This window comes from Strix aluco, chromosome 1 (genome assembly GCF_031877795.1).
Source record: "Strix aluco isolate bStrAlu1 chromosome 1, bStrAlu1.hap1, whole genome shotgun sequence".
Lineage (NCBI taxonomy): Eukaryota > Metazoa > Chordata > Aves > Strigiformes > Strigidae > Strix > Strix aluco.
Genome location: NC_133931.1, coordinates 162,248,255 through 162,263,942, shown reverse-complemented (window position 1 = coordinate 162,263,942; position 15,688 = coordinate 162,248,255). Strand labels below are relative to the sequence as shown.

Sequence of the window (15,688 nt, the reverse complement as noted above, 5' to 3'; positions counted from 1 at the left end):
CATCAAATGCTGAGCATTGTGCCCAAGACTGCAATTTCTGCTCCAAAACTATACCACATATTCAGACACAGATTATGTTTGTATTTACCATCTCATACATGCTATATCACACATCATACATGCAGATATTGCTAGAATATGATTCACCTACGGTTGATTTCAAAGTAAATCAGGTTCCATCATTCCCAAAAAGACAATAAGGCTATCCCCACGTGACAGAAAGACCAGAATATAAACAAATTTGTATTTACCTCTTTCGAAACACATGCATATGTGCTTGTGTATACACGCTATACATGGTGGGAGTAATGAGATCTATAATGTGAACTGTGTGTTGTATATTGTGGAAAAGCTCTCCTAGCTCTGCTCAACCTGTTACAACTAGAATTCACACTGAGGTACCTAATCCTTTAGGAAACAAAGCAAACAGCTAGAAACATACTTCCACCTTTTCCCTAAACACTGCAGTTCCTCTAAATTGCTTTGGGATGCAAGGCTTGGGTAACAGCCTGTTCTGTGCCATTGGATGTTTTGGGTCTGATATCTTACTATTACATATGGCTACAAACAGTAGCTTTATTCCCTTGACAAAAAACCCCACATTCATTAAAAGACTTACTGCTAGCCTGTGTAGATCCTGAAAATTTAGCCTTATCGGGATGTACAAGAATGCTTTTAAGGTCTTTTTTCTGAAACTGAGCATTTTACAAATTTATTCTTCCCAGCTGAACTTCCAAAGCCCAGGGAACTGATTTAGAGACTTGTACGGGTGAAAGAATTCCCAAGTCAAATATACAAATGCATTTTCCTTTCTTCTGAATATACGCTACATACCACGTAGCCAATGAAGTGGGTGACAGGGAAGGGGTTTCTTGCAATCCTTTGTGAAGGTCTGCATAGCTCACTCTTAGCTTCACTGTACAGTTCACTTGACTACCCACAGTATGGGCAAGTAGGTGTGTGTACACAATATAATGTAGTATCACATGTGTAGTGCTATATCACACCCACCCAACTTCTGAACATGTGACTGCGGCCCTCTGCTCGTGCTAATCATCCTTTCTGAGTGTCAGGGAATATAGGGAAGACAGCAGATGTTATCTGGATGAGTCTTGCTAGGGCAATTTAAGCCTTTATCTATGCCAGTTGCCCCTGCCTGGATGATTACTACCCCACAGCAGAGTCAACAAAACAGGATGGTTATCTATACTTTTGATGTCCCAGATGGCAGTGCACCGTCTTACTTCAAAACCACCTTCAAGCTTGGCTGGAGCAACCAAAGCTCTGCTGACTCTGACAGCGGGTTGGGAATCACCCACTGAGCCGCAGCGTGTGCAACCAGGAGAGGCAACGTGGCAGAGCTCTGCTGCAAGATTTGAAGGTTAATAGTGTGATCCTACCTGTACACAAGCTCAGGTACCTCCAGACAGCACTGAACAGCCCGATGTACATGGCCCCGGAGCTGCAGGGTGAAGGCCTCACGCCTGTATCAGCCCTATTCCTTCTATTGCATTTGTGCAGCGCCTAGCACCACAGGACTCTGGGCTTGACAAAGCCTCCAGCTGCTACTGCAGTGTAAATATTACTGAGTAAAGGATGTACTTATGCCATTGAGACACATATGTGTGTGCCTAGTTCAGGTGCACACACCAAGTCAGGAACTCACCCAGTGCAAAAAGACTGAGGTAAGCACACTTATAGCAATCGGTATCTACTTGGATTTACCCACCAGTATTTGGGTAGGAGGCACATATGAGCCACATCAGTGGGGAGATTTTCAAGGACCAAACTGCTGCAAAGGGACTGAATGCTTTCTGCTGGAGTCACACACCTAAGCAAAACCAGGACTGCCCTCCCACAAAGCCCTACCGAGACTCAGACTTCATTTCCCTGGTTGTTGCAGGTGTACATTAGAGGGCTATGGCAATCAAGGGCAGACAAAATGTGGGAGAGATAGACCCGGGTGAAGGGCCAGACTTTCAAACAGTTAGATGTCTAAAGCTCTTTGCAAATCTGGACAGAAATAACTCGCTCAAGTCCCCACAGCAGGGCTCTGTCAGAGCAGCAAAAGAAATCACAAACCAGGGCCCCATCACTGAGTCACGCTGACTCTTACAGTGTGATTTGTGCTACTTGAATGTGATGGTTGCAATGATGAATTTATTGTCTTCGGGGTATCGAGTCAGGACTTGGACCTCGTAATCGTAAATGCCATCATAACATATCTGAATTCTGAGCCCTGCCAAAAAGAACTCCTTGTATCACAGAAACATTTTTTATATCCCTTTTTTATGTCTAGAGAAACCCATTTCAGATGTTGCCATTGTGCAGAAACATAAGAAACACACTTTTTTCAGAGGAGTCTTGTTGTTGACCCTTGTAATACAGTCAGATCTACTATAAAAATCACACCAGCAACAACAAATGCATTTAAAAAAACCCAAAACAACCAAATTATCACACTGTCAATTTAATTCACCTTAAACTACAAAACATTAGCTATTAACTAACAGGCACAGAGAAATTCAATTAAATTTTACATCTGAAACATCAAAAAATCATCTTCCTTTTTTTCATTACCAAGGGCACCTTTATTCTGAATTTCTCTTTTATTTCATATATTTTGGTGTAAATCATTTATCATCATCACTGGGATCATTTCTGAATATTGAGAAAGGTTTGCCAGGCGTCATAAAGCTTCAGCCTTACAATTATTAGCAGATAGAAAAGACTGTGCCTGTGCAGAGCCCCAGATGATGTCAATTGGTCTGTTTGCATGGAATCAATTGCAAGACCAACGCTTTATCTTTTAAATATGTCCAACCCTTTGCAGTAGCCATTCGTATGGCTTTTCTTCCCAAAAAGATATTGTGATGCCAAAAGAGTCTCTCCTCATATTTCATTTTGGCCTGTTAAAATGTGAGGAAATTATTTGAGCAAAATGTGTCCAAAGAGTTCTTTAGAAGTGTCACATTTCTGCCATTATTTTAGTTTTTTATAGTCTTTCATTTATTATTATTGTTGCTACCATTACTGCTACTACCTAATAATAATGACAAGAAACTGAAAATACATCTTGATGAATAACTGCAACACCAAGAGGCTCTCACACTCCAGCAAGTGAAAGCTGGCATCGCTTTACTAAAGTCAGCTTTGTGGCATCAGTTTACCGTTTTGCATAGTGTTTGGAGATATATAGCGGGGGTTTTTTATTTATTTTGGGTGGAAAAGTACACTTTTCAACAGGCTATTTCAGTAGTACTGGCCGCATTTTGCAATAGATTTTGCATGATCTCCAGGAAAGCATTAAACAGTTTTCTACAGTAAATATGATTCTGATACACTGATCATTTGCTGAAGATGTTCCTCTCTACTTTGTACTAGGAATTTCTTTTTTTTCCAGAGTATTTGATATGCTTTATGATGCTGCTAATTAAGAGAGGTGCTGCTAGCTAAGAAGGTGTGGGGGGGACTGTACTTGTCAGGTTATATTCTAGATTTTGATTGTTCATTTCTAGCTTACAATACTACAAAACAGCAAAAATTATTTTGGAGAGGTGGCAGACACGAAGAAAAACAAGACAGATACGACTAATATTTGGTGTAGCATAAAAAAAGACCAGACAGTTTGCTTTTGCTAAAAAGACTGAAATAACTCAGTCTCCATCTATTTAGCCAAATAACCCCCCTCAGTTTACACACAACAGCAAATTGATACCAAAACCCCCCTTAGGGGAGGGGATGAATTCCACTCACCCTCTTCTACTGTTACAGTCCCTTTGGGGAGAAAAAAAAATCAAACTTTGCTAAAGGTTAATAATAATTCATGTCCAGCTTACTATTACTCAATAACTATCAAAGTCTCTAACTCAAAATAGCGTTTGCTGGCTTACAGGATCAGAGCCATTACAATCTCTATTGAAGACTTTATTGAATTTTACACTAAGCTTTAGCTGACTGAACAGGTCAAGCACTGTGGCTCCGAGTTTTCTTTATTCTCAGAAACTCATAAACCCCTCTCCAGTTTGCAGCGCTGTTAGCTAAGAAACTTGACTCAGCACAGGGTCAGAGAACCCGACCCCCATGAAAAAGGTCACGTAGTTTTAAAACCCAGTTCCTGAATACCATTAACTTACATGCACTAGCTGTTCCTGCGTGTCAAACTCCCGGGAACAGCCTTCCCAGTGGCAGTTTGTCTCATAGACCACTTCAGGCTCCTGTTTGCTTTCATCTTTGTCCCCTTCCTCTTTTACCAGGGTCATTCCTTCTGGCTGTTCCTGGAGAGAGGGAAAAAACAGGCGTGAGGAGAAAGGAAATTCCGAAACTGAGGAGGAAGAAAAGTGAATTACTTCAGCATTTAAAGAAAGATGATGGGGGCGTGGGGGGGATTATTTTACTCTGTTCTACAAAATACAAAAGCCCAAAACAGGCCTGGTAAGCCAGAAGCCATTCGCAGACTATACATGTAAAATAAAGTTTTCCTCCCCATAAGTACTCACTGCGGAGAATTTCTAAAAAAAAAAAAAAAAAATCTCTTTACATTTCAATTAAAAGCAAATCATAAAGGCTTGGCTTCCCTATCCCTATATTTAAGCAGCTTGTCATTTGTACACTTGCCCCTTATTATTCAGGGGCACCACTAGTGAAAAAGGCACTATTCAATGTAGTTGAATTAACTGCAATTTAACTTTAGTACTGGGGTTAGACCCAAACTGGATCACCAGTAACCCGAAGTGTGTTTTCATTGTTAATCCAGTGATAGTTTTGTACATTGAAACCTTTCCAAGAGCAGGCTGGTAACATTCAGGTGACTTTTTAGTCTGTTCTTGCCTATAACATGTGCATGAAAGGGGTGAGTGGGGGAAGCGAGTATTTAATTTTGGTTTGTGACTTTCCACCTTCAGCTCTTCAAGGTGCCTCATTCTCCCCAGCTTGTTATTTGCTGAGGGTGAGAGTCAGATGTTAGCATAAACATTTGGTTCAGATTATGCACTCGTGCCTATTTTTTCCATTTCAAACCTGCTGAAGGATTTAGATAGACCTCTGCTTTGTTTTCATGGATCCACTCACAAGATCAAGGCTCCGATTCTCATCTCCCCCGAGTCACTGTAAATCAGGAGTCGCTCTAGTACAACCAGTGGCATTATCTGGTATAGAAAGTATAGCAAACAGGACTGGAGTCTGACACTGAGAGGCCTCAATGCAGTACAGTGCCAAGACCTGGCAAAAGTCAAGCTGGCGTTAAGTGTTTTTGCTGAACAAAAAACACGTCCTCAATAAAGACCTGAATGTCCCTTGTTCACTTTCCCATGGCCAACAGAGGGTTGAGCACACTGATCTCTGTCAGCCTCCTTCCTCTCTGCCCTCATTCTGCAACCGACCCTGCACCCCAGCAGCCCCTCACTGCTCACATTTAACCCTTGCTACCATGAAGGGCCGTAGGCGTGCAGGAAGCCTGAAAGCACGTGCTACAGGCAAGGTGCGTTTTCCCTCCGGCAGCGAGGCGAAAGGCTTGTGGCTGTGACCTGACCACCATACCTGCACGCTTCCTGCTCCCGGGCTGGGGAGGTCCTCGTCGGGCTTTATCTTGGAGCGCTTGTTGTGCATGGGATCTCCAGTGCTGCTCACTGCAGATTCGCTTGTGGGTTTATTCTGCTGCAGGCACATTTTTTTTTTTTTTTCCCCCAAAAGAAGACAAAATTAGACTGTGATAAATATGTAGCTCCAAACAAAAATATGCAGCATCTGCTCAGCAACTTTATTTGGAGAAGCTACACTGTTAATTATATTGGATATGCAATTATATTGTGTTTCAATTACATAGCATTAACTTGTGGAAGAGCTGCATCACTCAACCTTGTAATGGAGCAGGGAGGGAACAGGAAGGAGGGCATCTGATGTAATTCTTTGCTACAAACCAATGCTGTTTTTGTCAGGCCAGGGAGGAGTAGGAAGAACTCAATTTTCCACATAATGATGACTTCAGAAAGGCAATTTTGAAAAGCAAAATCACTGTATGCTCATTCAAATAAACACAAGAGAAAGATTTATTTTTTCACACTTGGAGGAAAGGTTTTGCACTTAACATCTACACACAAGATCTTGGCTCTTTTACTGCGTTTCCCATTATAACAGTGGATAGAAAGAAAAACTGAACAACACTAGTGTGAGACTCAGTTGAAAAATCCTAGATGAAGTCCTGGATTCTCCCAAGTCAACAGCAAAACTACTGCTAACATAAACAGGCCAGAATCTTGTTTTTCTCTTTCTGTGCTAGACTGAACACCATTATCTACACCTGCAAATGGATCTTGTAGGAATCCAGAGATCTTTTAGAGATATCTGAACTTGCATGGACCCCACAAAAAATCAATATGCTTCTTACAGCAGCATGTTCTGCTTCTACATTTGTAAAAGCTAGCCAGGAGATAAACAGCTCCCAGACTGATAAATAACCTATCCCAGGTCATCTGGAAACAAACAGCACTAGTTAATAACAGGCAAACCACAAACTGTGATAAACTCTACATTATGGGCCTGATTCACTGCTGCACATCCCCAGGTTTTGAGAATACACCTTGGTTTATTGACATGATTAATTCAAATTCAGTAAGTCCAATTTTGCACAAATCAGAAAAAAATTTTCAAACCTGTGCACTATCTTTGAGTTCCTCTGCTGCTCACAGATTGTTACTCACTTTGAGTTATTCACACCTGTGTCAGGAGGGCAGAATAGGACCCTGTGTATATTAGTCAGCCTGATTTGGAGGTGAAGCCGCTAATCTTTAAATTGTTAGAGTTTTGATGTGTTTTTCCCCTTTTTCTTACTTACCACCTCTATTAAGTTCCTCTGTAAGATCCAGGAGAGACAGTTTGGAATAAGAAGCTGCTGCAGCACGCTGAAATATTTATGAGGACTAAAAAGCATGCTACCAATCAGAACTGCGCATACACTCCTGTGATTTATAATAAAGGGACTGCAAATGCTATAGCTGCAAGAAAACTGTTATCGAAGGGTCTCAGTGACAGTGGTGATTAATTGTCATCGAGACAATGTCATTTATTTAATTCTTAAATTAACGGGGTGCAAAGGTTTCTTTTGTCATCTCTCACCTGTGTGGACTCAGAAGGTCCAGAGCTGACCTGGACAGGGTTCAGGACACTGGGGATGCCGGGGATCGGTCTCTGGGTAGGAAAAGTTGGAGCAGGATGGATGAGTGGAGGGCTGTGTCCAAAGGCTGAACCTAGGGTTTGCTGACGACTTATAATTTGCTGATGCATTTGCTGGAGAGATACCGGTGTAGGAGGGTACGTGAAACTCAGAGCAGGGCTGAATTTGGGAGGAAAAATAAGAGGGAAGAGAGAGGAAAAAGATGAGGATCATTACAGTACGGAATTGTACAGATTAAGCCTTTAAAATATATTTGATATATTTACATTAATTGAAGTCAGGTCCCTTTCTCTCATATCTTCCTTCGTGCCCCAGAGGATGATAAATTCTGGTTTTAAATCCAGAGTTGGCCTGGATTTACTAGTGAGTGCAAAAATGAAACCATAACAAAACATAACATTTTTTCCTAACATTTACCAGGAAACCACAGAAAGCCAGCTGAAATAAAATTCAGAAAAACTGAAATAAAAGGCAAGCAGTTCAATAACAGCTATTTATTGCAATAACAAACTTTATATAAAGAAAAAGAATGGGTGCCTACATGCTTTATAGTACTTTTATTGATAATGCAGTTCCCCTATGTTCGCGTGTATGAAGCAGTTCCTTTAATCTTGGCTCATGCTACACTCTTTCATATGTCTCGAGATCTTATTACAAGAGGAGAGAAAATCAATTGGTTAAATGTGTTCTGAACACCATGCTTGTCATATCACTCATTTGTTTGCAAAGATGGAAAGCTCAGTTCATCCAGAATGTCACCTAAAGAATTTCCATCAGAGCCGTTTGGTTACAGAAACTGATGGATTAACCTTTCCCCTCTGAAATTGGTGATCAATGAGTTTCAATGTAGAAATATTCCAATGGGAAAGCACTTCTCCTTCTTCCAGTTAAACAACATTAAATGTCTATTAAAGCCCATTATGCATGTTAATACCTGTCATCACTTCATTACTTCACCGTATTTCCCAGACTACAGTGACTTTGGAGGAAATTACACTGCCATCTAAGGACCTATTTTGTGGGTAGAGCCAAAGCATTCTTTGTGTCACACTCGAGAAATAAATGGTGTGGAACTAAATCTTCACACACAGGAATATGAGATTCTCCTGTAAACATTTGCCAATAACTTACAATCATAAAAGGAAAAAAAAAAAGCACGTATTCATTGATTTTTTTTTTCTTAAAAAAACCACCGAACAACCACAGTTCAAAAGAGCCATGCAAACTTAAAACATTAGGTCTTAAAAGAGAAGGGTGTAAGCATAATACCTTTTAAGAATCAAGGCTTTTTCTAATGTCAAAAGGGTGGATTTAATCCAAATTTACAGTCTGGAGTCTTAATTGCTGTTGCTGTTAAATGCATTAACTGAAAATACTGTGATACAAAAAGAGCTAAAATCATTTCAACCATTTTAAGTAGTAATTCTACAGAAATTCTGTGTTCATTAATCTGACTATACAGTTTGTCTGTTTGACTACAATCCATAAAGAGACAGCTTCAATGTGATTACATTACTATTATTCCTGGTGAGAACTCTGCATTACAATAGTTTGCCCATTTAGGACAGAATATCATTAAGAATACCCTGGGAGAATTTTACTGGTCTTTGAGGAACTCTCTTTTCATTTTGCATTGTATTCTTTTTAATAAAGGGAGGCAGAAATGTAGTGAAAACAGTAATTGTTCACAGCAAGAGTTAGGGAGAAATCAGTAATAATATTCAGTTATTGCAGCTCTATAGTCCCTGCTAGTGTTCCTGTAAGCAACCATGAATGATTACAGCACGACTTAGCTAAGGTAGCCACTATGGATGATTGATAGGACATTAATCAAAAGATGCATATCAGGCTCAGAATTTGTTCACAAGCTTTCTTCTAATAGCTGATTTCATGTTCACTGAGCTCTATGCCAGTTTGTTCAATTTATTCTTCAGTGTACAAGCCATTCATCAAAGAGCACAATGATTTAACACCCCTTTTCCATTTTAGTGAACAAACATCACTAAGTGTAACTACTCTGGTCTGTTCATTAAAAAACATACAATTACAATGTCATACATGAGGCTGAAACAATGCCTCCTTGCTATATCCTGGCATTTTTTGCTTCCATATATACAGTGGCAGTTCACCTCATACCCTTCAAACACTAGACGGCACCATCCTGAAGATGCTATCAAATTCACCGTGATCAACAAACGCAACATAAAAACAATTTGGATGAAGTATTTTATTTGTCTGCGAGTGGTTAACGTCTGGGACATCTTCACCCTTCAGCTGAATCAGTTTAAAAAGAAAAAAAATTAGTGGACTGATTTCATTAGGAGCTCCAAGCACATAGCACCCTTGGAAATACACGTTGGGATTTTTCCTTTCTAGGTGTTTAAGCATGCACAACAATACCTAGCTTTGCAAGTCCAGGTTCAAAACTTTGGTAATATTCTTCAGATCCTATACGGTAAAAAGACAAACCTACAATTCAGCCGCAAGACATGACTGACTTAAGACCTCAGCTCAGAGATGTAGACCTGGCCCATCACTGCTCTGTGACCACAGTTACATTGAGCACCTGCATCTAACATTAATTTTTTAACCTACCCGAAGAGAAAGCACAGGAGATCCCCCCCAAACAGTTCAGGAGGGGCAGGAGGAACTGCTGTGATCTGAATATACTTTTACCTCAGTAGGAGGCTGTTAAGGTGCCACTGACTAGACACTCGGAAACTTGGGAGTGAAACCTTTGGCCCCGGGTAGAAAACAGACCGTAGGAGCCCCAAGATGTATACATACAGCTTGCACTTAACACAGCTCACTTACATTTACTGGAGTTTGGCAATATTCTCCACTCAGTCCCTCCAAAGATGGGAAGAGACTGCAGTGTCATAGGGTATTTTTGACCAAGCATCCCTCCTTTGCTTTCTCTACCCCACGCAGAGCAACACAAAAAGTGATGACGCCCCCCCAATGGCAAAATACCTTTCTAAGTAAAGGACAAAAGCAGCTCTGCTTTAACAAATAGAGAAGCTAGTTTCACTGGCCTGCAGTGACACACCTTACACTAGTACAGTGCAAGTGTTTAAATGTTACTTAAGTATATTTGTTATTCCCCTCCCTATATAAATAAAAATGGCTTCCATCAAAACGACAGATTTTACCTCACAGAGATGTCCTCTTTATCTACATCTGCTCTAACACCATATGGGCCTCCAGGAGGAGGATGCTAAGCTAGGCATTGCCAACTTTTGTCCAACTTGCAAGCAAGCAAACTTGTAGGGTACAGAAGAGTAGACGACACGATCTTAGCTAGTGGCTCCTACTGGAAAACGATGACACCAGCAGCAGATGCATTAAGACACCACTGGACAGATGTGCTAAGGAAAGGAGGAATCCTTTAGTATCTTTCTTCTGCCCCATGCTCAGCAGCAAGAGTTGAGTCTGAGGTACTAGGATTTTCCTATGGAGCCTGGCAACTTTCACCTCATTCCCTCTACCTCCAAACTTCAAGCATCTCAGACTGGAACGAAAAGGTGACCATGAGGGAGCAGAGGAATAACCAGCACAGCTAAGGGGAGTACTCAGAAATGGTGACAACAGTTCAGCCACCACGGTGATTTCTTAAATAGCTCAGATAGCTATCTTCAAATAATTCTCTCCAGCTGTTTCTGAAGAGCTCTTCATAAGGCAAGATGACCTGGCTGCGTTTAAAATCACCTGCATGCAAGATGCTGTCACAGGGCAGCCTGGATGATTTTTCTGATCTGAAAAGATCAGAAGGATCTGAAGAGAACAGAAGGTGGCAGGTCTTTCTCTGTCTTTCAGAAACCATTCAGGCTGCTCGACAATGAAATTGATGTTGTGGGCCAAAAAGAAGAAAAAGAAATAAAAGCAAACAGTTCTTGGGCAGGGGAGACCTGGATTCCTGCCCTCCTTCCCAAAGTTTTTAACGCACTTTGTTCAGTAACTCTTGAATACAGGATGCGTGAAGGATCCCCATAGCCCAGAGTCCCCTCAGACCCCATGGGATCCATCTGCCTTGTCTGGCAGCCGTATGCCCTCTTGCTGGCCACACCAAGCTCACATTGCTTTCTAGCTAGGAGGCCAGCATCAACAGGAAGGGTGTGCAGCAGCACCACTTGGCCTTGCCCAGCCAATCCAGCCCAAGATGGCACCAAGTGTCACTCTGTAACCATCTAAAATCCATGCCCAGAGGTGGTAAACAAGACCTAGAAGTAATCGTTTTGAGAGTCCAGAACTACTAAAACCAACAACCAGTTTTTTCAAAAGCTATGAGTGGTTTGAGGCCTCAATTTGCTTCATGCTTCTTTTAAGATACCTTAAAGAGGCTGCATTTCAGGCAAGGGGATGCCAGATGAATGCAAGATGCCTGTTCCAATCATTCACATTTTCCAAAACACCAGTCACTTCCAAGAAAAGCCTGGATTCATGGAAGTGCGAGTGAATTATGAATCTTTTTCCTCCATCTACCTACCGAGAAATGAAAATCTACACCACTGGAGGGAATCTGATTTGTATTTCTGTTACAGACTTTTTCTTTTTAAACGAAGTAGAAAAGGAAAAGAAGAAAAAGATGAATGCATGCAAGACCACTAATAAACTACATGCAGGTTATCTTTTCAGTTGTTGAGTTTTATGGGAGATAGGGGTTAGAAAAAACGTGTAATACTCCTGCTTAAGCATTCAATAACTCATATACACTGACAGAAAAGCCCATCAGTGATATCATTTATTTTTCCATACTGTGGGCTTCTGTGTCTGTCTGTCAGTCTGTCTCTCTCTCTCTCTTTCTCTTCTCCTCCTCTGCAAAGTCTCAAACTCCCTTCACCGGAGGTAAAGCAGGGCAGTGAACTACATTGCAATTACATGAGCACATCAAATTTTAAGGAACAGACTTCAAGAAGAAGAAAAACAGACGTTATAATCAAAACCAAACTTTGTGGCTACTTTGTGGCTGTCCTACTAACAAGGTCATCCAGTTTCTGGTCACAGCTGCAGAATTTACCGCAAAACAGCTGTGAATTCAAGTCAGGAAATATTCCTTCTTTCCTATACATTGCATAGGTGTGCCTAAGGAGACAGGCTGACACAAAAAACGCTGAGGAGATCCCAATTTTGTGAATATTGTGAGGACAGTTTTGTTATATCACAATAGTTTTCTTCACAAAAAGAAGAATGTGATACATGTGAAGATACCTTCCATGTATCACAACACACATGCAGTTCTGCAAGACCTGACGCATATAAGTCTTGCAAAAGTAACACAGTGCTTTTCCCTTTCTGGTTCTGCTTTGCAAGGTTTTAGGAAAAGAGCTTTTCAAGTGTGTAAACTAGAGGGCATTCAATGAAAGCCACAGGTGAACAACTTAGATTAAAAAAGCATTGGTGGACTTCTGGAACAGCTGCCCCAAGAGTCACATATAGGCAGCACGTCCGTATGGGACTAGACAAGTCCAAAGACAACAGGTCCATAAATACTAAAAAGAACAAACAAAAGCATATGCTTTGGGAATCGCTAATCCAATGATTATTGATGTTGGGAGAGCGCAGAGAGAACAAAAGTCAGAAAGTCTTGGCTGGTCACACCAAGATCTACTTCTTAAATAGCATCCGCTGTTTGCACCATCAGACAGACTGCATGACTAGACAGTATCTAACACCTATACCTTGACCCATGGGACATTTCTTATGTCTTAAAATCTCTTTTCTTTTTTAAATTTCACAGGATAGATTTGTTTCTTTGGGATATCTTTATTTATTCATACAGAACTACATGGTGTTTACCATATTAAAGTTTTCTTTCCTATCCTCTATCCTGAATCTTTCCTGCAGCAATTCAAGATGAGCACTTTGTTATTCTATCCAGCACTCACCATGCACCTTCCCCTTTGCATTCTCTTAGTTTCTCTTCTCTTTTGCATATTTGAAATTATTACTATACCTTCTTCTTGTCCAGTCTTCTCATCTTTAATCTGGACAAAATAGGTCAAGTCCATTTTATCTCATCGGTATCACTTTTCAGAACTCTGATCATTTTCCCTGCTCTTCCTTGTAGCCCCCTCAGTGGTCTAACATCTTTCCTGAAATCAGATGTACACAACTGGTCACAGTACAGGAATGTGTCATGGTGAGACACACTGGCTCCATCTACACCACCATGCAGGAGAAGGCTTCAGACCCTTTGGCCTGAAGGGTCTTTGACATGGTGCACTCACTGCCCAAGCGCTCACTCCATGAGGGAGGGCACACCCTGCACTGCAAGGGGGCACACAGGCCCTTCCCAACTTGTGAAAAAGCCTTAACACTCCCAGATTGTTCCATAGCCTCCATTATTCGTTCTTGCTGACAGCTACAGATGCTAGGCAGACAAAATGATCCAAGTCCCTCCAAAAAGGACCCCAGTTCATGAAAGGAGAGGTAATTTGTAGGTGGACTGGCTCCATGTTCAATAAAGCTGATAACCAGGTCTTAGGATAACACCATGGTTTCTTCTACCTCATGCTCAAGTAGGTATAGATGTCATTACTTTGTCTTCCTTAAGAGTTGCATGAAGCCTGTGGGCAAGTGAAACTGAGAAACCAGGGTGCAGAAACCCACTAATAAACATTGGATGAATAGCTGGACTCACTGAATTTTAATGGAGTTTGTATCCTTTTCTTGCACCAGGCCAGGATTTCACCTTTAGTTATTTTATCTGGATTTTCAAAGTCCTTATTTATTGTTTAGGAATGTTGTTAAGGGGCAAACAAGCACCTTTCCTGTTTTACAAATGTATCCAGCTACACTTCAGGAAAGTCCCTAATAACACTTAAATACTTCTGAAGAGGGACTGACTTCAGCAAGTCCTTAAGTACCGTCCTAAAACCTGGGTCCTACAGACACTGCAGTCTTAACTAAGTCATAAAGTCATAATTAAATTAACAGTGATAAATACTGCTTTTCACACGCTCAGATGCTCTGGTTTTAAAAGGAGTAATGTAAGAAACAGCTTCATTCATCCCATGGTAAACTGACACGTAAAAGCCACTGTCCAAAATACGGGATGTATGTAAGGGTGGCTGGGAGTTGAGCCACGGGTGCTGCATAATCTGACTTCATACACCGAAGTTTATGTATACACTTTGATGGAACTATATATATGTGTAATACGCAGCCAGGAACATTGCAGAGTCAGATGTGGAAAGCTGTGGACAGCCAGCAGGACCAACTCGTAGTCTGATCCCAACAGAGATGTAGCGGAGAGAAAGCCCATGAGTTCTGCTTGGACAGGACCCGGAAGAGAAGCAGCAGCCGGGAATATCATGTAAGAAAACTATCTCCTGTTGTTTGAGTTGGCAGAGACAGGAATTTGTGCATGTTCTTTGTAAATGAACAGGAGTGAATAGAAAGAAGTTTCCAACTGTCATCTACTTCTCTTCCTGATGGAAACAACCTGCAGGAGTGACTGTTGACAAATTGCTCAGGTCACAGGAGTGACAATGCACTCAGCCACCTCGCAGCCCTGAAGAGACCTGTGAAATTCTTAGTGCTTCAAGTATCTGAGATGCAAAATGAAAACCAAACGGCGTTACAGGAAGGGAGACTTTACAAATGCACTTCTGTTTGGAGCATTTTACCCACAGTATGTGTAACATTTTCAGTAATGCAAAAGAAGAGTTTTGTTTTAAATTCTGTTCTTTTCCTTCTACTTTCTAACTGACAACACTGATCTTTGAGTAGACAATGCAGACAAGTCATCAGTTGCTTTTATGGCTTGTCACTTAAGTACAGGGGAAAACAATATCAAACTGTGACTATGAAACCGGACACGTGGCATTATCTTAAAGGCAGGTAAGAGACTTGAGATCCTTTGAAGTAACTTCTCAAAACTGACTAGGTTTCATGAATGTCCCTCTGCATTTGTAAGTTTGACACCCTTCATTAAAAATCACTAACTTAAGAGACAAGTCATCTAACTGAATTTGTAAAAAGACATAACCTGCATCTAATAAAGTATAGCATACATTATACTTTTTTTCCAGTTTTCATCAGATAATAGTCATCATTTTACAATTGTATTTAACTCACATACATCATTGCCTCTTTTTTCACTTTTCTATTACCAGTTTAAAATTAACAGAGCTTGTGGTTTGTACTTTCTCTTCAGCTTACCATGTTATCTATTCTGTTTTATCTGCTAGGTTAGGTGAAATTTTTCTTCATGAATACGTTGCCGTATGCCAGAGTGAAATGGAATAGTTTCACTGAGAGCAACAGAGCCACGCTCATTAACCTTATGTGCTCAGACAGCATTGACAGCTTTGTCCTTCTCACTGGGATATTCCTCTTCAGGAATCCTTGGTATCCTAACTGGACTTTGTATTAACAGTACCTTGTGTAATTCATCTGTGCTCTCTCCATGCAAGCTCATGACCCTCCTGGCAAACATAATTTTGAATTAAATTAATGGCTAAGCATTTTTGGGTTTCTAAAACTGGTATCCTTAATTACACGGAAAGTGCTAAT

The 15,688-nt window shown here is 40.9% G+C and overlaps 1 protein-coding gene across 1 annotated transcript in view; it reads right to left on the bottom strand.

Moving 5' to 3' along the window:
* Positions 1 to 15,688, bottom strand: part of GLI3 (GLI family zinc finger 3) — a 208,799-nt gene that overhangs the window by 33,191 nt on the left and 159,920 nt on the right. Inside the window, exons 8-10 of the mRNA XM_074843243.1 lie at positions 7,114 to 7,330; positions 5,539 to 5,652; positions 4,137 to 4,277 (exon numbers count right to left, since the gene is read on the bottom strand). Of these exons, the coding sequence (XP_074699344.1) occupies positions 4,137 to 4,277; positions 5,539 to 5,652; positions 7,114 to 7,330 (472 nt within the window). The remainder of the gene's footprint in view (positions 1 to 4,136; positions 4,278 to 5,538; positions 5,653 to 7,113; positions 7,331 to 15,688) is intronic.